Genomic DNA, 24,943 nt, shown 5'->3' with positions numbered 1-24,943 from the left:
CCATAGTTAATTTTGTATCTGTTTAAAATGTACCTTAAGGGAGATTTGTCAGGTATTTAATACTCTTATCAACATGGCAGTGGGCAAATATGATTGCTTTACGCACATGTATGTATACAGTATATTTATTATTGGAAATCAATTAACAAGCCAAACAATGACAAATATTGTCCAGAAACCCTCACAGGTACTAAATTTAGCATAAAACAATATGCTCAAATCATAACATGGCAAACTCAAACCCAACAGGCAAGAACAGCTGTCAGTGTGTCAGTGTGCTGACTTGACTATGACTTGCCCCAAACTGCATGTGATTATCATAAAGTGGGCATGTGTGTAAAGGGGAGACTCGTGGGTACCCATGGAACCCATTTTCATTCACATATCTAGATGTCAGAGGTCAAGGTCAAGTGTGTGTGTGTGTGTGTGTGTGTGTGTGTGTGTGTGTGTGTGTGTGTGTGTGTACCTGTCGTCATGTGAGGATATTCTCTGGCCACACACCTCTCTGGAGGGAGTGAAGGAGAGCAGTCTCAGGTCTTCTAGCTGGTTTAGAAAATGTTGCTCTGTAATAAAATAACAATTATATTAATATTACATGATAATGAAATGGAAAAGGAAGAAATACACAAACATAGTTTAGTATCAGTATTATTAGAAAGTATTAGGAAAGTTTGACTCTGGAACTGAACATCTTGGTTTCTGCCAGTGTTTTGCAAGTCGGGCCCAAGTTGACTGCCTGCTGGGCCTAAGCATAGGGGAGTTTTTTTTCTTAATGTATTTTTTCTAAAAAAGACACTTAGTCGCTGGGCCCATAAATATAAAATTTTAAAATAATAAAATAATAAAATTAAAATAAATTATATAAATATAAACATTATAATATATACAAATATTTGAATATAAATAATAAATATGAAATAAATAAAAAAATTATATCTATGGTCAGTCCTCAAAACCGCTGGAAAATGAGGTCTATATCCTTTTTAAACACCCTTAAAGCTGAAAGTCAAACACTTAAACCTGCTAATCATGGTTTTATTGGAAACACAATGTGCTAGAGCAAAGAGCCACAAACAATGAGAAACATATCACTGCTCTATTACTTGAAGACTGCCCTGTATACAACTACACACACGTACCTGTTGTGAGTCGGTCTCTCTTCTGACGCCACTGGGGGACAAATACTGTGATCTCCCTGTGGCCCCGCCTCCAAAAGGTCTCAACAGCCAGCGCTATTCCTCGACAGGAGAAGAACCGGTGAAGGCCGTGACTGGAGAGATCGGGACGAAAACAAGAGGGGTACGGTGAGATGGAGGAACATGTGGATAAATCAGGAACATGTTTGACAACACTTTCAGTTTGCATTGTCCAAACTACTGAGGTCCGTTACTGATAAGCAGCGTCTCCAGTGATATGACTTGACATAGAGTGGGAGGATGAAGAGGAGGAAAGATGTTTACCAGTAAGGAGAAACAAGGCTGCATATTAAATGCCAACTTTTTGACTACCAATCACATGCTGTATATACACAGATCAGCCATAACTTTAGGACAGTATGGGCAACCTGACCGGTCTGCGGCTACGCAGCCCCATACGCAACAAACTGCGATGCACTGTGTGTTCTGACGCCTTTCTACCGGAACCAGCATTAACTTTTTTCAGCAATTTGAGCTACAGTAGTTCTTCTATTGGATCGGACAACACGGGTTAGCCTTCGCTCCCCACGTGCATCAATGAGCCTCGAGTCCGACCGCGTCACTGGTTCACCGGTTTTCCTTTCTTGGACTAGTAGGTCGTGACCACTGCAGACCGGAAACATCCCACAAGAGCTGCAGTTTTGGAGATGTTCTGACCCAGTCGTCTAGCCATCACAATTTTGCCCTCGTCAAAGTCGCTCACATTCTTAAGCTTGCCCATTTTTTTTGCTTCCAAAAAAAAGTTCAAAGTACAAAATAATCACTTGCTGTCTAATATATCCCCCCCCAAAAAAATTGAAACGGAAATAAACTACAGAATTAGGAAAATAAAGCAGTGCCGCAAGCACTGAAATCTAATCATGTCTTACTGATGAGACCAACTGACAGGAAGTTTGGAATATTTAAAATATTAGCAGGACCGCACTGAACGTCAAACTGGTTTCAATGGTCTACCCTGCAACAGAAATAATGGTTAACCTGGCGGTTATTTTAGTAGTGCTCAATACAAAACAGCACCCAAACTGCACGTCACACCATCAGCTGACCTAGATCGCTGGTGGTGACGTGCATGGTCTGTACGTGCACGTCAGACAGCTGTAATGCAACAAATGGGTCGCTAGGACAGAAAACCACAAAACAACACAAACAACAAACACCAACAGAGACGAGAAACTCCCTGAGAGCAGCCAGCCTCAGCGAGCAGGAAGCTGGCTGCTGCTGCAGGCCGCAGACTCAAAACACTAGTGACGTCCTCTGGAATGAGTATTTATATATATATATATATATATATATGTTATTCTTTATTTGATGGTCTCAGGTGCGTGTGTGTTAAAAGGAAATTCTGCCTCATTACTACACCTCAAAACCCTTCCATCTATCTCACAGTGATAATCATTCAATCTATTTTCATGTTGGGGAAATCTACTTCCCACTAGCCATAGTGGCAGGTGGACAAAAAAAAGTGAATTTCCAACCAATCTCAAGACTGAAGGGCCAACTAGATATGTCTACTGTTGAGTAGGGTGAGTCCAAAAGGCCAGACTAGTGCTGGAGGAGTATTCTGCAAACTGATGTTCTCAGAGAAATAATTATAAAACTGTTCTAAATGGTCAAATTGTTCCCTTATGAATGGAGCTTCTGTTCGCTCTTCTTTCTTTTTCCATGTCATGTGCATTTCTGTCAGTTATGTCTCTGCTGGTAACTTCCCTGTGCACCGAGTTACTATCTTGATCCTCAATCTGGCCTCACATGAGCTGCGGTGAAGCAGAGACGCAGAGCAAACAGTCTGTGCAGCTGCTTGTTACACACGGTGGAGCGACACTAAATATTTAGCAGGTCTTTAGCAAAGTGACGTAGGCCGGACGAAAAAAATGCCCCCCTTTACACAAACAGTGATGCTGATGTTGATGGTACTTAAGTGTCAACACTGGGGAAAAAAACACTGCTCTATTTTCCATTCACTGTCTCAGTACATGTAACGGATTACAAACTTGTTTTCTGTGACATACAAACTAGGGCTGTCAAAATGAACGCGATAATAACACCTAACGCAAATTCATTTTAATACCAATCATTTCTTTAACGCATTAACGCAACTTGCGATTTTTAGGTTGGAGCGGGCTCAGTTTTAAAGCTGGAGTGAAGGAACTGGTATCATTATACAAAACCTAAGGAATCCACTGGTACCAACCATACTAGCTTGTCGAGAAGGAGGCTCTTGACCTCTGACCTCAAGATATGTGAATGGAAATGGGTTCTTTGGGTACCCACAAGCCTCCCATTTACAGACATGCCCACTTTATGATAATCACATGCAGTTTGGGGCAAGTCATAGTCAAGTCAGCACACTGACACACTAACAGCTGTTGTTGTCTGTTGGGCTGCAGTTTGTCATGTTATGATTTGAACATATTTTTTATGCTTAATGCAGTACCTGTGAGGGTTTCTGGACAATTATATATATATATATATATATATATATATATATATATATATATATACACACGTTTGTAGAAAGCAAGCATATTTGCACACTCCCATGTTGATAAGAGTATCAAATACTTGACAAATCTCCCTTTAAGGTACATTTTGAACAGATAAAAAAATGTGCAATGAAATTGCGGTTAATCACGATTAACTATTTTAATCAATTGACAGCCCTAATAAAAACACAAGATAGAGAGCAAACACACACAGACCAACAGTCCGAAAAACACACAAACACACACTAGAGAACAAGATCCTTTTCATCTTGCGGTCAGAGCCGCGAAGCAAACTCAAGGGAAGTTCCACCGACTGCTGAAAAGAGAAAGTGATGAAGGACACCACAGCAGGAAGAGATTGTGCAAGCAGTAAAATCACCGTGGAAACCTGGACGTAATCTGATGAGGGAAAACATCTCAGAGCTCAAGAGGATACGTTTACAGAACCTAATAACCTTGTTCAGGATCAGGACATACCCTGATCCTCAAACCTGCAATAGGGACACCACCATCATCAATTTGAAGCAGTTGTTTATCAGCCTATTTTATCTGTAGTTTAGGATTTATCCTATAAGTATTATTACTGTCAATGTGTACTTTATTTATTATATTTTTTTATATCTTATCTTATTTTCTTTTTTTTTTAATTTAACTTTGTTTTTTTTTGCTTTGGGGGGAAAAATACCAAAATATGGAGGGACAACCATTTGTGCTTTATCCTTACCTTTCTGTACACCTTACGCTACTTCCAATAAGTTATTATGGAAAAAAGAAAAAAAGGAGAAAAAAAAGAAAAGAAAACACTACAAATAACTGGATTTCAAAAGGTTCCATGAAATTGTTTAAAATATTTTGTTTGTCTTGTTACTGCGGTTTTAACAGTGTGCGTTAACTAATAAAAACAATAATGATGAAATCTTTTCGTTCATTCGGTATGAAAGATGTCGAGTCAGAGGTTTCTGTTTAGGCATATTTCTCGAAAGGAGGCACGGAGGACGGGCGAGGGAGAGTGGGAGCGAGGCAGACCGGGAAAGGAAGTGGTTGCGAAATTGAGAAGTCAAGACGAGGTGATCCGGGATGAAGACTGTGACGTCACATTAGAAAAAATAACAACAGGCTACACTCGATCCTTCCTTTGTTGCACAAGTTCTTAATAAAACAGAAACTACAAACTGATTTTTACTAGAAAAGGCCTTTCTTCCCAAAAACACCCCCGTAGTACTCCCCCCGCTAATTAAATCATGTTGTTACAACTGCTTTCGCTCCTCCGGGCTAACACACTGAAAAGGTGATGAGTAACAACATTGTGTGAATGCGTGGGCTAAGTTTTGGTGCACCTACACGATAAGGGTTGTAGCTGCAACCTACGCACCGTAACAAGTGCTTCATTTAGATTGAGATTATGACAGAGTGTGTGTGTGTGACCTTAACTGATGATGATGGCGATGTTGATGGGAAGGGTGATGGCTTCGTGTGTAAAAGGAAAAACGTGGTGCATGTACTACAGGTGCGGTATTAGAATTGTCATTACAGGAGCTACAACTCTCTACACTCATACCAGTAAGCAATGCTGCATCGGAGTCGGAAGATAAAGCAACATGCTCTGATGAATTTTACCGGATATTTTGCCTGCAAGGTGTTCAGGGGAACTGATGTGTGATTCACATAAAAACATCTCTTAAACTAGAATTAACTTAGGTCACGATACTTATTGCAAATTTAAACATTTTGCAATACGCCAAGTATTGCGATAAGATTTATTGCAAAAACAAAAAGTGATTTATTACCTTTATTCAACTGCAAATGATGCAGTTTGTCAACATCTGTTTTTATCTAATAAGACACAGTTTTCACTCTGTTCATCTAAAGAGTTTTCATTCACATATCTTGAGGTCAGAGGTCAAGGGACCCCTTTGAAAATGGCCATGCCAGTTTTCCTCGCCAAAAAAAAATGAAAACATAGTTACTAATATTATATTCGATGTCTGCCAGTAGATCCCCCTAAATGTTACACACGGGTCCTTTAAGAGTTGATGGTTTATGTAATAAAAGTGTGTATCGACAATATTGCCATGCAAAATATTGCAATACTATGCTGTATTGATTTTCCCCCACCCCTAACATACATCCGGACAACCCGAAAACATAATGCGTCTCCCCCACCTTTCGCTGGCGCGGAGGCATACAAATTGAATTCTTTTTTACTTAAATGTCCTTCTCATACACCATGTAACGATAGATCCAGCTTCATACCAGTGCAAAGATGCCCGGCCAGTTTATAATTGCTTATGTGTGTGTGTGTGTGTGTGTGTGTGTGTTTGTGTGTGTGTGGGGGGGTCGCAGACTCACGCCATAGCCACGTTGCTGCCGTCTATGATGATGTGTCTGAGCTCCTGACGTCCTGGCTCATTTGGCAGCTTCAGAGTGTAGGGAGTCCTCAGCGACTGATGGAAACGAGCGAAACCCGTCACCGGGGGCGCCGGCGGGTCGTTTGCAGGAGGAGTCCTAGCTCCGACGCCGTGAAACCCCATGTGGCCGATGGTCTGATAGGGAGAGGCCGAGGGCCAGATGATGGGCTGAGCTGACTGAGGGGGGAAAATAAAAATAAAAAAGACTTGTAAAATAACAGAAAAACAAGGAAGTGATTCATGATATGAATCAGAAGAACACCCATCCGCCATGAGTGGGCACGTTTAAGATCTCATTCCCAGCTCTGTATTGCAAAATTTGGGTGGGGAAGAAAAAAAAAAGATCTTAATATTTTAAGCCTTTTTGTACATGGCTGAACAAGCAGATTTTTTCGTACGAAGGAAGGTTGGACACACAAATTGAAAACATTCAACAGAATAAAAATCCGTATTGCCATCTACTAGCTCAGCTTTTTGTAGCAGACACAATTAATAATAACTAAATAAATATTGTCTCTTTTTATTTCATTATTCATCAGTTTCATCCAGAAGTAAAACTGGTTCTTTAAACATCTAGTCGACAACCAGAAATGATTCATCAGTAGAATGTAAGCTAAAACTGACTAATTGTGACGTTATCTGACTGCTGCTTTGTCAACTTCCCTGACTTTCCCAAGATATTCAAGAAAATCCTGTCCAGCAGGAGCCGTGTAAACGAATCCCCTTAAGGACCCGATCAGACAGTGTGTTTTTGTAATCGTTTTCAATGAGATCGAAGCGTTTTGAGCACCTCGTGTTTATCTGCTCTGTGCGCCTCGCATTTTCACAAGAGCGCCCTGAACACGTTGGGTTGAAAGTTTTTAATTCAGAACGGAAAAGCACCCGACGTCATCAGCGTTTTTTCAAGGGCTGTCAAAGTTACTGTGATAAAGCGTTATTTAGGTTGTGGCGGGCTGTTTTAAAGCTACAGTGTAGATACTGGTATCCTATGAAACAAGAAAAACCTAAGGAATCCATTGGTACCAACCATGTCATATTAGCTTGTTGCAAAGGAGGTTAAATAACACTCTGAACTTGTGCTAAATTTTGGCAAGAAAAAACGGTCATGTCATACTGTCCACTCCCATGTTGATAAGAGTATTAAATAATTGAAAAATCTTCCTTTAAAAGGTACATTGTGAACAGACAAAATTTGATTAATCGCTTAAATCACTTAAATATTTTAATCGATTGACAGCCGTAGTTTCTTCTCATTGTGGTGACTTTTGCTGGATACCCAGAGCTTTATGACTTTACCAACCATAGTTACCATGATCTGAACAGAAAACAGCAGGAGGCAAATTAGTGCAGTACTCGAGATTTCGGGTAAGTTGTTTTCATTCATTTAAACTGTACTATTAACTATTTGGGTCGGGTACAGTTCATGGTTTGTAATAAGGTAATGTTAACACTCATTTGATGGTTGCCTAGCAACATATACAATAAAAAGATGAAGCAAACGTGTCTGATCGGGCAACAAAAAGACAGTGAGGCACGCCTCACGTTTTTCCACCCCCCAAAACACGAAAGCGTGTTTTGGGGGGCTTAAGTTTCGTATTGGACCATGATTGGCTTCCAAACAAGTTGTGATGTTACAAATCATCTCGTATGTAAATGTCTTACAGCCGTTCACACCAAGCACGGATTTTCGTCCTAAAAATTTGCATGGAAATTTATGAAAAAAGATTTTGTGGGTTCTTATGAATACTTGCACACCCCTGTTCGGACGGCCTTAGATTTCAGTGGATCTCCATCAATGGAAATATGTGTTTGACCAATGAAATCCTTTTTCCAACTGATCGCTGTCATTCTGCATAATAATTAGCCATGTGCTTCCGTTTGTTGCACGGAGAGTGTGTGTTTTCGGGGTAACGGACAAATTTGCTTTTTTCAGTCCAATGGGAAATTTTTTAGACTATTGGTGTTTCGGAATAGCAATGGGCCGTCCCCTTCTCAACACCCAATAATGTACGACAAACACTACTACCTCAACACAAAACACAGGGTTTTCACCCAGGAGACTGCAGATCGCATCCTGTGTGAAACCAATCACATATTCAGTTTCATTCAGTTTTACAACGTGTTAGAACGTGTTGCTAAGTTTCACTTTCACTTTGACAACGTAGTAGGCCCCTAATGACCCGCATCTATGGTGCTTATAGCGACTGATAACGGCTATTTAATGGCCTGATAACAGTTGAATCGGTTGAATTTGGGGTCCGATAGTTTATGTATTGTGTAGTTAATGTTAGCCCCTTCAGACATTCTCTGTCTGGAAAGGTTTTTGTGGAGTGGACAAACTCCTTGAGCCTCATTGAAAAAAATAAAAAACAGCAACGCGGATAATTCGCACCGGAACCAGTGTGAATAGTCGTCATGCGGAAAATTAGCCGGCAGATTTTTCGTATTCCCGCACCGCATCTTCGCATCGCACTGGTGAGGAACGACTTTTAAACTAAGATTTTAAAACAGAAACGTTCCTCCTTCAGCCCATTCATGTGAAAACATTAAAGTCTTCTAGTGCCAAGCTCTACACACATATATCATCCTGCACAGTGACGGCCAAACAGGCAAAACACATTTATGAGTGGACTTTAAGGTAATACCTACACTGGGGGTCGAAGCTAATGACGTGGTGGTGGCGGCCAGCCACTGAGGCGTGCTGCGCAGCGCTGTCACAGTCTCAACTTTCACGACTCCTCCTAAAGTCTGAGTCCCGCCCCTCGACAGGTAGTCCCTCTGCGAGACGCCGCCCCCTCCCCGCGCCAAGTAGTCTGTTCTGGATCCTGACTGGGTGTCCAGGTGTGGCACTGTCATCATCCGGGACATCCTACTATCAGCTGTTTTGCTATTGGTGGGGATGACATCGTCGTCATCGTCGATGGTAATGATCTCGTAGTTTCCTGCTCCTCCTTGAGCACTAGAGCTCCTCTTGATAGTGATGGCCTGAAATGAGATTTGATAGGATTTGTTTTTATTTTAGGAGAAAAACAGCAGAATGCATTACGCTATTCTGTTGTCAGAATGTTGATACCATTTAAAGATCACTCATTTTGCACGTTTTGATACAAATTAGTCAACATTATTAGAAATATTTTTATGATCTTTATGACTCATACATTTGTTAGCAGAGACCATCAATATGATGACTTAATGATTATCACAATTTTAAATGTATCCATATTGTCATGCCATAAGTGCGATGTTTCATTGATAAATCTGATGCCAGCTTGATGAGCAATGAAATGAGCTGACAGTATGTGGTGTGATAATATTGCAGATCCATTTAAGGTGAGTCATAAGGTATGAAGTGATTTATTGTAAATGATTTGAGATGAAGAGATCAGACTGCAGGATAGGAGATAAAATGGGGAGAAGGCGGCTTTGAAGGAAACATTTAAATGCGTCATGGGAGTTAAGATATGAGAGATGTAAATGTGATGTGATTAAATGTGGATTTCACAGGTGAGATGAAGGAAAAAGATGGTAAAGTACCTCATGTTAAATTAGCCGAAATTGATCATGCAAAAGAAGCAAATCAGTCTAGTCAGTCTGTCTTGTTCCGTGACTTCAAATCTTCAACCTTAGGTACTTAAAAATGGTAATTAGGTCGATCCCTCATCTCACGGTCCAATACAATGGGTTAGATTAAATATGGGTGTTTTATCGAAGGAAAAGAAGAAAAAAATAATGTTGAATTGAGAATAAGAATGGGACGATATAGGATTTTATTACGTATCTCCATAAAAAACACTCATAATAAGTTGATTTTGTTGAATTTCCATTAATGGGATAATCGTGAATATTCTCACGAGTGACTTGGAAAAGCTGTCTAGCTCGCTATCACGGTAGAGTAGTGAAAAATAGAGCCCGAAGAAAGAACAGACTCACAATCTTGCTGTTTTTTATTTATTTATCCTGTATTTCCACAGGGGGGACATTATGATTTATGATGACCTTATTTAAAATGATTTGATTGTTTTTCACTAAAAAAAGATGTGTGTCATGCAATACAAATATTTGTTTCTTAACAAATGTAAGGTAAAGTGATTATCAGTATGTTTTAGTGTCATTTTAAAAGGTCTTATTGATAACATTGTTATGTAGACAAATATATATATATATATATATATATATATATATAAATACATATATATATATATATAAATAAAATACATCCACAGCTTTTAGAAAGGTGCCAAACAAAAGAATGGCTTTTCCTGAAAACAAATATTACGATTGTGAATGAATCATTTAACCAAATGAATGTTTTGTTTATCTCTGTGGAAGATATCCGATGTTTGATTCCCACTTCTAACAAAGGTTGCGAGCCAAAAGTAAAACAACGTTGGTATCAAGTGGTATCTTTGGGTCGTCAGTTAGTGTGGGAAAAAACAGATAAATGGCTGAGATTGACGGTAAGTGCCTGGCAACGACTTGTTGTGAAGTGAATGCAATGAAACGAGGGAGGGAGAATGCGACATCTAGAGGCTGAATGTTATCAATAGCACCTTTAAGAGTTTTAAGCATATTTTGATGATTATTATAATAACATTAATTGCAATTGTTTTGGCCAAGAAAATCGCAATCTCGGAACTCACCGGCTATCGGTCCGACGACGAATAAGCCTCTGGGGGCAAGGGGCTATATTTCTGGGGTTCCGGTGTAGCCAGCGGATATCCGGGTCAAAACTTCCTCTTCCGTGAACTGCTCATTATTTACAGTCCGATTAGCAACTTGAGATGCCAGACTTGAGTTTGAGTTGAGACAACGTGTAACAACTGGACTGTTTCACAAGTAGCCAGTTTACAAACTCATTTTAAACCAATAAAAAGCTAAATCATCCTCAGACGATAGCAGGTGGGTTCTGAGATTGCATTTTGGCCAATGTGTTCCGCCTCTTTTGCTCTCCACACGGACTATTTACCTGGATTCAAGCAAAGCCTGCTCCATGTGTTTGTGATTGGTCAATACTACTCAGACTACAAATGGAAACTAGAACGCTTCCGATACCAAAATCTTATGATCGCGACATGACATTTTCATATCGTCCCATGTCTAGCTGAGTATGAACAATCTTTTTTTAAAGGGTTGTTACCTGCTGAGTGCTGGTCTCGCTGCCGCTGCACTGTCTCCGGTGCCCCAGACCGTTGCTGCTGCCTCCGTGCTGATTGGGCTTAATGTTCTCTTTAGACCGGCCCGGGTCTACCAACGCTCTGCTCAGCTCGCGCTCCTTCTCTCTGGATCGAGAGACCGCAGAGGAGGACGACGATGAGGAGGAGGGAATGTCTGTGGAGCGCACAGAGTTCAATCGTCTTTCTTTTTCCCCTCCTTCTTCACAACGTTTTGTTTCCTCAACGATTTTCTCCAGAACGAGGAAGGTATCTTCTGTCTGTCCCGTCTCCTTAACGACGCGCTCCACCACTTCCTGCCGGTAACCCATGGTTCTGAAGAAAAGCAGTTTTAACAATGTTTTGTTTTGTAGTAAGAGAGGTGTAGCAGAGTTGAAGGATAGCGTCACATTTTTTCAAACCTGTCTTAAAACAATACTCACATGCCCATATGTACACTGAAAGAGTTATTGAAGGCTGTTATGGTTTCTTTACTGGTCCAATACTGGCTGTGAAGAAATACCTTCCTAACGCAATTCTAATGTAAAACACCTCTTCCTAACATACAGCGAGCAAGTGAACTCTGACGAGTGGAGAGTGAAAAAATTGTCCAGATATACTATGAGCGATGTCACTCTCTATTACATATAGAGCGCGATATTGATTAACTGTCAATTTTGACCTGTGAAAATAGGTTGGAGGTGCGTGAAACTTTGCATAAGTAGAGCCAGGGCAAGTGATTTTTCAAACAACCGACAGGTCGCTCAGCCTGTTCGCTGACGCACGGAGCAGGTTAGGACATCTTCATTGGAAAAAACTGATGTTCGCTCGCTCGTTCACATCGCGTCCAGTTAGGAAGAGGTGTAAGATGCAGGACGGTTCCACAGTAGAGGGTGACACGGGAGTGGATTTTCACTCCTGTCCCATCCCACTCCCACATAAAAACTCCTGTCCCGTCCCAATACCGGAAGAATGACTCCCGTCCCATCCCGCTGCCGTGTTTATTCACATTAGAACAGCATATTTATATATAAAAGCTGACCTATTGTTATTATGACTCCCGTCCCACCTGCTCCCGTTGACTTTTTCCAGTCACATGATGAATAGTGAAATTGACTCCCATCCCACAGGATTCCCAAAAGAATGTCAGCCTCTAATCCACATTCCTTATTTTGTGCTCTAAAGCTTGTGCTCTAAATTTCAACTAGGGCTGTCAAAGTTAACGCGATAACGCTTTAACGTAAAATCGTTTTAACACCACTTATTTCCTTAACGCATTAACACTATTGATACTTTGGAGGTTGTAGCTCAGTTATAAAGTTAGAGTGAAGATACTGGGATCATATGAAACCTAAGGAAAACCTAAGGAATCCATACATTTCCCATAATCCAACATCCAAATTTTAGCATGGAAAAACTGGCATGGCCATTTTCAAAGGGGTCCCTTGACCTCTGACCTCAAGATATGTGAATAAAAATGGGTTCTATGGGTACCCACGAGTCTCCCCTTTGCAGACATGCCCACTTTTTGATAGAAGAACCCATAGAAACCATTTTCATTGACATATCTTGAGGTCAAAGGTCAAGGGACCCCTTTGACAATGGCCTTGCCAGTTTTTCCCTCACCAAAATGAAGCGTAACTTTGGAACATTATTTAGCTTCCTTCACGACATGCAAGTATGATGTATGGTTGCTACCAATGGATTTCTTAGGTTTTCTAGTTTCTAGGGCGGACCCGAATGCTTCGACGTCCAAATCAGTATTCGAATGCTTCATTTTTTTTGGTTTGTTTGTTTGTTTTTTTATATATAAGTATGTCATCATAAAGTATAAATCCCAAAATAGGCCATGAAATAAGGAATAATCCCACAACACTATTCATTATTCATATTCAACATTAATTATTATAGCTGTGTGTAGAGGTGCGTGTGTACAGTAGTGCGGCAGCGGCACTGTCCCGGGGGATGAAACAGGGGAGATGGAGACAGACAGAAGAACAAGTCGAGAGCGAAACCTTGAGTACCTTCGAAAATTTCTATTCGAAGCCCAGAAAATGGTATTCGGGACAGCCCTACTAGTTTCATATGATGCCAGCTTTAAAACTGAGCCCGCTACAACATCCTAAAGACAGAAAAGCAGCCGGGCCCGGATTTTTAAGACGTTAATTAAAAATTGATACAGCGTTTTGGAGAATCGATACACCATCGCAAAACATAGTATCACGATACTCGTGTATCAATATTTTCTTACACCCCTACCTGTTCGTACAGAATTACCTTTTTTGTCACTATCCCACCACTGCTGCTCAGCAAGGAAACACAAGGAAATGTCATATTACAAAGACATCAACATAGGGACACTTGATTTGACTAACTTCAGTCTACTGAAGCCTCATATTAGCTTCAGCTGAACTTTAGAACTGAACTTTCTGCACAGAAATAGGACTGTGGATTTTAAACCCCATCTCTTATAATGAAATCACATTACAAAGGTATGATTTCACAGCCAGTATAGACAGGAGGAACAATTACAGCAACTGTTCAGTCTTTCTATGTAAATATGGGGATATGAGCATTGTTTTTAATACTGACTTGAAAACTGTAAAATCCTTTCACACACAAGAGAAAAAGATGAACAGTAAGTTATCTAAAACCCTGTATAGCCTGAAACAAAACCATGAATAGAAATTGAAATACAAAGTCAAACTCCCCATGTTTTACTTGACTACAACCACATATTGGTTAACAAGTAATTCCCTTAATAGGCCTTGTGTAATAATGATGAATTCCTTTGCAAATATATCAAACTATCATGACCTTTACCTGAAGAAATTGACCAAGCAGCGGAGGTTGGTTTCCGGGCTTACTGCCTCCCCGTCATCTGAGACTCCTTCACTGGAGTCCAACATGATGGCACCGACTACTGTGTTTGCTTTTCCTGAGGAGGAGGAGCAGGAGAGGGACGATGAAGCCGAGGGGGTTTTGGATCTACAGCTGCTACTGCCCCCCCGGCCTTCTCTGTCCCTCTGTCGCTCCCTCTCTCTCGCTCTCTCCGGCGACTCGTCCCTCCGCTCCAGAGAGTACTGTCTCTTTGTGTCGCGAGTCTCGCTCTCAGATGAGCGCCGCTTGTGCGATGGCCGAGTGCCGTTGAGCAGGACGGCCTCGGGACCCAAGCCCGTCGCTCCTCCTGCTTTGCCGCCTCCGCCGACGGATGCTGCTCCGCTCCCTTTCTCCTCGAAGCTGGTGTCCAGGATGCGGTTGGAGAGTTCCGTCACAGGGGTGCTGCTCTGCGAGCGGTCCTGGTCCACCTCCGCCATGCTGGGATGCAGCGTCTGGTTGAGCTGAAGCTGGAAAAGGGAACAAAACGTCACCTCGGTTAAGAAAGTACAGGAAAAGTTCCCCCTCAAAACCCTCATGATCGTACTTCCCTGCGTGTCCTACATGGTTCTCCTTACCAAAACCAGAGTTTGTCACAAATTCTCTCTTTCACTTACTGCACAGCTGCCAAAATTATCAGACTTAAACTTTACTGCTGTTTCATAAGTTGCACTGAATTAGAAGGGCTGCTAAATGCCGAAAAGTAACACTTAGTAACACAAAGAAGCTTTTATAAACTCTTTGCATGTTTGCAAGGATTTGAAACTTTTAAAATATAAGTTAAAGTGAAATCTATTGTCAAAGCATTTTCAAACTCAAAGAAGCATGGCAAAGACTGCACAACTACATCATAAAAGTGGATGTTTGTGCCAAATTTGAAGAAATTCGATTGAGGTGTTCCCTTTGATATCATGAGAATGGGACGGACTTAAGGTCATAGTGACCTTGACTTTTGACTACCGCAATCTAATCAGGTCATCCTTCATTCCAAGTGGATGTTCCTGAGATAATGCTTTCACATGAATGGGACAAACATAAGGTCACAGTGACCAGTGAGGCATACAAATATGCATATTTAATTGTGTAAGACTGTGGTCAAGCTGGCTAGACCTATCTTCCAGACATACCCTTGGCTACGCGCCTGCTTCAAAGACAAGAGTAGAAAGTAAATTCACTTTAGTCAGAGTGAGATATTTCACTCCAATACATCTAGTCAAAACGACAATGAGGTACAAAGGATGTCCATTCTTTAACAATCCAAATTGCATCCTTGCACCAGCTACACTAACTCTGACAACACAGAATTTGTACATTTTTGGGTGAGCTGTGGCAGAATGCCATACACTGCCCAGGGTTTTACATATAACATAAATTAACATATGCAGTTACATTTTGAAGTGCAGCAATGGTCAATAATGGAATAGGACACCTCACCTTTTTAAAAACTAAAATTCCACAGGCCACTGGGAAATCAAACAGTATGGGGTTATATTCCCAACAACCCAGCAGATACATTCTGCTGTTTTCTAAATTTGCTGCAGTTATCCAAAGGCACTATAGGGACTTCAAGTTTCAGCTGGACACAGTGGTCATGCTGTAAAGTAATAAATCATATTAAAAAAGGCCTACACTAACCAGAGAGTATGTATTTGTGGTAGTGGGGCTGTGGGCCAGTCCCAGTAGCTCTTCCTTCAGGGCACTGGGCAGCAGAAGAAGCTCCATAGTGTACTTATCATCCCTTTCCTCCACAAAGGACTTGAACGCTCGTTTCACTGCGGGCTCTCTGTCGCTCGGTAGACTTCGCTTTTCCTGGATACATCACAAACACACAGATTTTCAATGGGACTAAGAACGTTGCTGTAAAGCCTTCTCCAACTACTAGATTTACAGTCAAAATACTTATCACAGATGTACAGAAAAGTGAAGAATGAAGATGGCTGAACAGATCATTAGTACCCCTACCTGGAATAGTGCTACAAATTGCTGAACTCTGCTCTGGGCCATCACTACGGGTTCAGCCCGGCCCAATAACCGCAGGCGGCCTGGCTCAGGCACCACAACTTCAGCACTTGTGTCCCGTATGAGCCTGTCCAAGAAGAGGCCGCGGGCACCGGCAAAAATACAGTGCATGTCCACTGGGTACCACTCTTCTTTCTGTAGTTCCGGGTCGCAGAGTCCTCGAACATATTCCTGCACGACAATGAGAAGAAAAAACTGTGATACTTGACTATAATTAATATATATGACAGTAAGCCAAACAGGGCTCTCAAGAGTCCTGCGGTACAAGAATTTTAGTGACACATGCTCCTAAAATATATCTGTGATCTCTGCAAAAATTCAGAATGAAGCACATTAACCCCCTGAGATCCGTGGGATCGTCGGCAATCCCGACCAACGTTACAGTCTTTCAGAGGCTATAGCAGGTTGAGTTTTAGAGGTAGAAGGTACATACTGTATATCATATGAAGCTAGAAAACCTAAGGAATCCATTAGTAACAATGCTTGCTAGCTTGTTGGGAAGGAGGCTAAATAACGCTTCAAAGTTGCGCTAAATTTAGGCAAGGAAAAACGGGCATGGCCATTCTCACTGGGGTCCCTTGACCTCTGACCTCAAGATATGTGAATGAAAAAGGGTTCTATGGGTACCCACGAGTCTCGCCTTTACAAACATGACCACTTTATGATAATGTCATGCAGTTTGGGGCAAAAACCATGCAGTTTTTTTAAATGCAGTATAAATGTGTTATTTTTGCTTATTCTAAAATGGTGTGTTTGAATATTTCTGCATACTGGGGTCCCTAAACTGTCTTGGGTATGACTGTATGACTGTATGCTGAGACTCTTGTGGATCCAATGAGCCCAATTGGAGTCATGTGTGATGATGTTAATCCCCATAGTAGCAACTTCCTTGGAGTGAGACAATTTTTTTTAAACTTGACCTCACTGTATAAAATGACCTGTGGTGACCTGGTGACAGCCTCATGAAATGTTACAACCACAAACTAGAGACCTAGGGCATTCAGAGGATGGATGGCTTTCCTAGGTAGATTGACAATAAGAGGGTTTTTGAGCAGTTTACAGGGCTAGTGCCAAAATTGCTGGTATGTGCTCTCTTAGTTCATGCACACACACGCACCTCGCTGAAACCAGCAAAACTGACACGTGCTGAAACTAAACACTTGTCATTGATTCAGGGAATCTCCTGGCTGCGGGAAATGTTTGGATGAATCAGCTGCAGGTGGGTGCGGTAACTTCCTCACGGATACTGTGTCACATTTCTTTAGCGTTAATGTGCAAACTCAATACCGAGAATGTAAAATGACTCAACTATGACTCCGCGGGACAGAAAGAAAGGAAGAAAGAAAGAAAGGACGTCAGACTTGAAAGTGAACAAGATCACAAATATTTGGGTGTGGCTTTTAAAATGAAACAACCAATAAAATTGGGAGGGATTTCCAGAAGGTATGGCCCTCTGCTATAACCACCAAATGAGTATGAGATACTGTAGCTGCTGGTACTATAACTAGAAATACAGTTAAAAATAGAAATCTGGTTTTCAGATTAGTTTAGTCATGGTTCATGACCTTCATCACCTGTCTTGCAAATTTCCCCACTGCGGGACTAATAAAGGAATATCTTAAAGCTGACCCAACAACTTTCATCATTTATTCCAAATGATATTAAACAGCAGCACACATAGACGGGCAGTCGCCGCTGAGAAGCAATGAAAGAAAAGGTTGATATTTGCCTATTAACAGTTAGAGATTGTAGTAAAATACACACCACATGAATCAAAAAGGATGCGAGTAGCTCTAGTAATTAAATTCTGGTCAGGCATTTTACGGCTATAGAGGGGAAACAGAGTGGCAATATTTTAGATTTATTTGAAGTTATGCTATAAAAGGAACAGTGTGTAACATTTCGGGGGATCTAATTGCAGAAAGGCTGTCCCGAATACCATTTTTTGGGCTTCGAAGCTTCGTGAGTAATATTCAAAGGTATTTGGCGTTGCGCAGCAGGCTGACATGTTCTTCTTTCTTTCTGTCTGTCTGTCTGTCTGTCTGTCTGTCTGTCTGTCTCCATCTCCCCTGTTTCAGTGCCCGGGACAGTGCTGCTGCTGCTGCTACACACACGCACCTCTACACACGAACAATGATATCCGTCTGAGAATAACAGACAATAATTCATGTTGAATATGAATAATAAATAATGTTGTGATATTATTCCTTTTTTCATGGGCTTTTTGGGGATTTATACATTATTATTACATTCTTATAAGTATATGTATATGTGGCGGCTGTGGCTCAGAGGATAGAGCAGGTCATCCACCAATCGGATGGTCGGTGGTTCGATCCCCGGCTGTCCTTGAGCAAGACACTTAACCCCAAATTGCTCGCGAAGGCATCTGTGTGTGAATGAGTATTTAGATTAGATCCTGATGGGAAGTTGGCACTGATAGCCTCTGCCATCAGTGTATGAATGTGTGTGTGAATGGGTGAATGCTGACATGTAGTGTAAAGCGCTTTGAGTGGTTGGAACATAGTACATAGGGAGCGGGTCCTCTTCACGGAGTCTGCCATGTTGCACTGCCATGTTTCTACAGTAGCCCATAACGGACAAACCAAACACTGGCTCTAGAGAGAGCCTTTCACGTTTTTACGTTACCTGAAGGCCACCGTAGTTCTCCGACATGCTTGTGAAACTGCAATAACGTGAGTCGCAGAGTGCAAAACCGGCGGCTCACGTTACCGCAGTCTTGGAAAGGGAGGAGTGAGCGGAAGGGTTCTCAGTTGGTTGCAATCTGCAACGACACCACTAGATGCTGCCATGTCCTACACACTGTCCCTTTAAGGAATCAACATTCATGTTCAAATTCAAACCATCAAACCAAAATGACTGATTTGACAGAAACTCTCCCTCTGTTTAGTCAAAGCCAAAATACACAACAAAGCAATATATATATATGACATATTCAGATATAAAAAGAAAATACTTGGCCGTTGATTCATTTCCAATAAAACTAAATACAATCCGTCACAAACTGTATTGCTCCTTCTGCAAGTAAAGACAGCTTTTCATTGCCGACTTGCTGATGCTGTGAGAAGCAGCTTCAAACTGTGGCAGATTGTTGAAAGAGAAAATTACAAACGGGACTATTTTCAGTCACGTGCAGCATTTTTCTCGTAGTTAAACTTAGATGTAATCTTGTGAAACTACATTACTTACAAGAAAGGTTGTTTTGGGAATAATGGCAGTGCTTTCCCAACTAGAGGAAGCACCAACATACCTTGTGCAGGAAGCCATTTATGACTCCTGTGTCATTCTGACTTGAACAGAATGAATAGTAAAAATTACCATTTCCACATCACATTCTCGGTTGACTGGCAGAGCTTAGAACATCTGGTTACAGGGGGAGCAAGTTGCGCACTAAAGAGAGACTCATGACACAAGATGCAGAAGTGTGACAGATGCTCTGGTGTGGGAAATCACACAGGAATAAATACATGCTACAGATGCTAACGCAGCTATTTTGCATGTGTAAGTGTTGTGTATAATCTCTACATGAATCTCCAGCCCAGATGCCTTTTAAATTGATTGTTGTTGTGAAGTTTGTGAGTTTTTGAGGCAAAATTCCTTGGTGTTGTGATCGATCATAGATTAACTTGGAGACAATATACTGACTATATTAAAGGTAAAATTTCAAAGGCAATAGCAATCCTGTATAAATCTAGGGATATATTTAATTATAAGGCCTTGTATATACTGTAATTCATTGCTCACTGATACTTCCTTATATATCTTGCTGCGTGGAAGTGTGGGGGGGTCAACCTTTAAAACAACTATGAATTCAATAGTCTTATTACAAAAACAAGTTATACGTGCCATTAATAAGGCTGGTTATGATCACACAAATCCATTGTTAATAAAATCTCATGCTATGAAATGTAATGATTTGGTATAATATAAAATAAAGCAAATAATGTTGAGAGCTAAATTTGTAAGTAGTTAAAAGGAGATGCATTTCTATTGTTGAGGTTGAATTATGGAATAATGCTAACAAATGTAAGAATGTGTAACTCACTTTTGGTTTTCAAAAGAATGGTTTATAAAGCTTTTTTTTGAAGGTTACAAATGTGAATTATTTTCCTTTTTATTATCAATTGTATTTTCTGGAAAGTAGCTTAAATTGATAAGAATGTAGGATAGGCATATATAATATTATGCTTCTGCCTGTGCCTTTTCAGTCATATCATATGCTAGACTGTATATACTGTTTATATTTATTGCATTGTGTGATGACTGAATAAAATACTACTACTACTAAGTTCACTTTTGTGTCAGATAGTGTGATTCAGTCACACTAAGCATTGTTATATTACAAGTGCTGCCACATTGTCCCACAATTTTTTGCATTCATTTCATTATGACTTGATTATTCCTTAAAAAAGATTCTAATTAAGTGTAGGATACAGAAATTAAAGACATAAAAGGAATATATACATGATTACATGATAGATGACAATTGTAATCGCAGGTTCATATCTAAATGTCAGATACAATTCTACAATAAATCCGTAACAACAAAACTTCCAATATGGACATCCCCAGGACCCGAAATCCTGTAAGATGGTAGTTTGCGGCCAGGAAATATATATATTTGGAAATAAGGGTTGCGTAACTGATACTGGCACACACTCTCCGTGATATCTACGTCCTCATAAAAAGAGGAATTCTAAAATAATTGAGAAAGAAAGTCATACAATATGTAGTAATAGCTGTGCAAATATCCCCAAAATGTCTAAACACATTTTCAAAATGCTGAAACTTAAATTGCAATATATTGTGATTTATCGATACATTATGTTTGCTTCTCAGACTGCAGACAACTGAACTCTAAACTATTTACTTTCCGTCACTTCTAGCTTTTGCCCCTTTATGGTTGCTTGGGGTCCCTTGACCTCTGACCTCAAGATATGTGAATGAAAATGGGTTCTATGGGTACCCACGAGTCTCCCCTTTACAGACATGCCCACTTTATGAAGATACCATGCAGTTTGGGGCAAGTTATAGTCAAGTCAGCACACTGACAGCTGTTGTTGCCTGTTCGGCTTGAGTTTGCCATGTTATGATTTGAGCATATTATATTATGCTAAATGCAGTACCTGTGAGGGTTTCTGGACAATATTTGTCATTGTTTTGTGTTGTTGATTGATTTCCAAATAAAATACATACATGCATTTGCATAAAACAAGCACATTTGCCCACTCCCATGTTGATAAGAGTATTAAATACTTAATAAATCTCTAATGTACATTTTAAAACAGATACAAAATGAGTGATTTATTTGCAATTAATCACGATTAATCATGACGCAATCACGCGATTCAGTATTTTTATCGATTGACAGCCCTAGTTAATACATTATTAATTGCTTTTGTTTCACATAATTGTGATTTGAACAACAAAAGTCTATGGCGTCTGAGCTCTTAACACAAACAACTGCAACATGTAAACATAATGACTATATTTGAATGTAGCCATGAACTATTAAAGATACATTTGAAACTGAAAAGACATTATGTCCCTGACATTATGTCCCCCTCCCTCATTTGGTGGTTTCTTTGCCAACTGTTGGCCAGTGACAACTCTCAGGCTGACTACACAATGACAAAATCAAATGTCATGACATTTTTTTGCCTAGATACCGAGATGTTAATAGTGTGGTTAAACATTATGACTACTGTTGCTTTCATAGAATATCTGATCTAAATTAGGGGGTGGGTGATATTGTGTCTAAGAAAACACAGTTTGTCTTGCGGATATAGCAGCTAAGAAGGAGGAGACATTGATTATTTAACTATATCTCTTATGCTACAACTTCAGAAAGTTAACTTTGTGGCCCAGCCTTTATAGTAACCAGTGAAAACACAAACAAAACAGAAAATATCTAGGCCATATCTAATCTCAAATATGACATTCTGGCATAATATTCAGTACAGATAATAATGCACACAGTGCACTTTCATAGACTAAGCTACTGGAGTTACCCTGCACTATACTCATTTTTAACAGTCTCTTCTGCACTATATTCACTTTTTTTAATAGTCCTGTATCACAGCTGTTATTGTTTTATTTACAGTTGACGTGCATTACAATGTGTTATGTTAGTGTATTATGAGTAGTGTGAATGTGTATTTTTGTATTGTCACCATGTAAACTATGTTGACCCCAGGAAGAATAGCTGCTGCTATGCAAAAGTTAATGAGGATCTAAATAAATAAACAAACAAACAAACCCTGCCCTATATTCAGTTTTAACATGTTTTCTTCATCTCCTTGTATTTTTATATCTGGTATATTCTTTTGTACTTTGCACTACTAGCTATTTTACTGCCTTTTTACTAACATGTTTTGCACTATGGAACTGTGATGCTGGAAACTTGAATTTCCCTCTGGATCAATAAAGGTACTATCTATCTATCTATCTATCTATCTAAGAGTGAACACACTGGTGAGATGTCTGATAAACCAGCAGACACAGGTGCCAATCACATGACACTGACACACCTGTTAATCAGCCACCAACAGGCAGACAGGTAGCCTAGCTAGCGTGGTGTTTACGTGGTCTTATCTTGTACAATGCAAGTGAAACAGTCTTAACAGGAGCTCACCTTTGCCTTGGACACGTCGTCTCTGTTCCCTATGAGCTGCAGCCAGATCTGCCGTGATGTGTTGCTGCCGTGCGGCTGTCCCGTGTGGTCCAACAGACCGATGATGGTGAACGTCACTTTGAAAACCTGCTCCACTCGAGGCTTGGCGCACTTCAGCTCGTCTTGTTTCTCCTCCAGCACCGTGAACTCGTCCACGGTGGTGGTGGTGGTGGGGCCCTCTGGCTGCTGCTGCTGCTGCCTCCCGGCCGCCGCAGGGAGCCTGCTGGTCGGCTGCTCCGGACACGGTAGCTCGGTGACTCGTCTCATACCGAGGAGGGGCCGCGTTGTTGACATTCCGCCTCTCGGTCTCACCGTCGCTCCTGACAACCACGACTCAATATTCAAACCTCTCGCTGCTGTTAGGAGCCTTTGAGCGTCTCCATGCTGTGTTGTGGTGTGTGTACTCCAGAGCAACGAGGCGTCTTTAACAGTCTACAACGACATGGACACAGAGAGGGAACACACAGCTAGCTTAGGCACTCGGAAGCCCCGAGTGACGTATCCGGAAAGTCCCAGTGATGGCGTCATCAAAACACGACAGTTGAAGCGTGCTCGAGATGCTTATCTACAGTCACAGGCACAGTCACAGTCAGTGGAGGAGGAAGACAAGAACATGTTTAAGTACAAAAGCATTAGCATCAAATATATTTAAACGTGCTAAATGTAAAAGTTATAATTTAGCAAAATAGTCCATTTCAGAATAATGGAGAGTTATATAATACATTATTTATTATTATTATTATTATTATTATTATTGTAATTATTATTATTTTTTATTATATATATGTATATATATATATATATATGTGTATATATATATATTGGTATTTTTATATTTATATATATTATTATTATTATTATTATTATTATTGTAATTATTTTTATTTTTATTATTGTTATATACAGTATATATGAGATATATATATATATATATATATATCATATTTATATATATATATATATACATATATTATTATTATTATTATTAATAATAATAATAATAATAATAATAATTAATAATAATATTACATTATTGGGTGGTAAGTTGGGTGGTATGTAGGGTATATATCCATATATATATATATATGGATATATATCCATATATCTATCCATATATATATATATATCCATATATATATATATGGATAGATATATATATATCTATCCATATATATGTATATATATATGTTATTACAGTTATTAATCTTACATATAGATGCCACAAATAGATGCATTACCTCATTCATGCAAAAAAAAGAAAAAAAGTATTAAGAAGAAGTGGCAAATTTCTTTCACTCGCTTCCAAAACAAATGCACGCGCTATAGCCAGATTCTTTATGAAACAAGGCAGTGGTGCATGTTTTCCACAGGGGGCTGCCAAAATCAAAACAAAATGAAAGTTCCTTGTAGTTCCTTTAAGTTGTGTTTATTCAAATTGCTATAAACAAACAAAAGTTCTGTATTTTTCCAGCATACTTCAGTACTAGTTGTACTGGACTTAATGGGAACATGAAGGCGGTAAGGTATACGTACCATATTGCGCAGAGATTGGTAGGTGGGAGCTCAGTAGCGGCCTGTAGATTTTTGCCCAATTAAAGGATTGCAAAATAGCAACTAAATGCGCTGAATCATTTTGATGAAGGATCAGATTTGGCGCATTGGGTTGCTGTTTGTCAATCTCTTCATTTACAGTATTTCACAACAAAACTCAGTAGTTCCTACATATTACAGGAAATGTTGCTGCATATGGAGGGCATAAGCACAAATAATGCAACAAACAGTCCATACATCAGGGCACACAGGCTTTTAATAGATCCGGTAAGGATCTAAAGGCATTATTTGTCATATAAACCTCATCCAGTGTTCTCCTTCTGGGATCATTCTGTGTTTGTTTTGACAAGCAAGAATGATAAATGTAGACAAAGGGAAGTTGACATTAAGCAGATTGATTGATGGAACTGGAATAACATTTTAAAGCTTTGTGTTGTAAAGCAATCATCCAGTAAATGTTTCATGGAAACTATACCTAAGAAACCTGGAAGTACTCATCCATCAAAATGAAACACCTCACTCTCTTCTCTTCAACATAACGTGCGTCATAGCCCAAACGTTTTCTGCT

At 40.0% G+C, this 24,943-nt stretch overlaps 1 protein-coding gene across 1 annotated transcript in view; it reads right to left on the bottom strand.

Moving 5' to 3' along the window:
• n4bp1 (nedd4 binding protein 1) overlaps window positions 1–23,326 on the bottom strand; it is a 28,463-nt gene extending 5,137 nt beyond the window's left edge. The window contains exons 1-9 of the mRNA XM_074631963.1: window positions 22,786–23,326; window positions 16,077–16,304; window positions 15,750–15,923; window positions 14,061–14,584; window positions 11,225–11,573; window positions 8,737–9,072; window positions 6,029–6,264; window positions 1,140–1,270; window positions 467–563 (exon numbers count right to left, since the gene is read on the bottom strand). Coding sequence (XP_074488064.1) covers window positions 467–563; window positions 1,140–1,270; window positions 6,029–6,264; window positions 8,737–9,072; window positions 11,225–11,573; window positions 14,061–14,584; window positions 15,750–15,923; window positions 16,077–16,304; window positions 22,786–23,118 — 2,408 coding nt within the window. The 5' untranslated portion in view covers window positions 23,119–23,326. The remainder of the gene's footprint in view (window positions 1–466; window positions 564–1,139; window positions 1,271–6,028; window positions 6,265–8,736; window positions 9,073–11,224; window positions 11,574–14,060; window positions 14,585–15,749; window positions 15,924–16,076; window positions 16,305–22,785) is intronic.
• Between the last annotated feature and the right edge of the window lie 1,617 nt (window positions 23,327–24,943).

This window comes from Sebastes fasciatus, chromosome 4, assembly GCF_043250625.1.
Source record: "Sebastes fasciatus isolate fSebFas1 chromosome 4, fSebFas1.pri, whole genome shotgun sequence".
Classification (NCBI taxonomy): Eukaryota; Metazoa; Chordata; class Actinopteri; order Perciformes; family Sebastidae; genus Sebastes; species Sebastes fasciatus.
The sequence above is the reverse complement of the archived record's forward strand: the minus strand, read 5'-3'. Positions and strand labels throughout refer to the sequence as shown.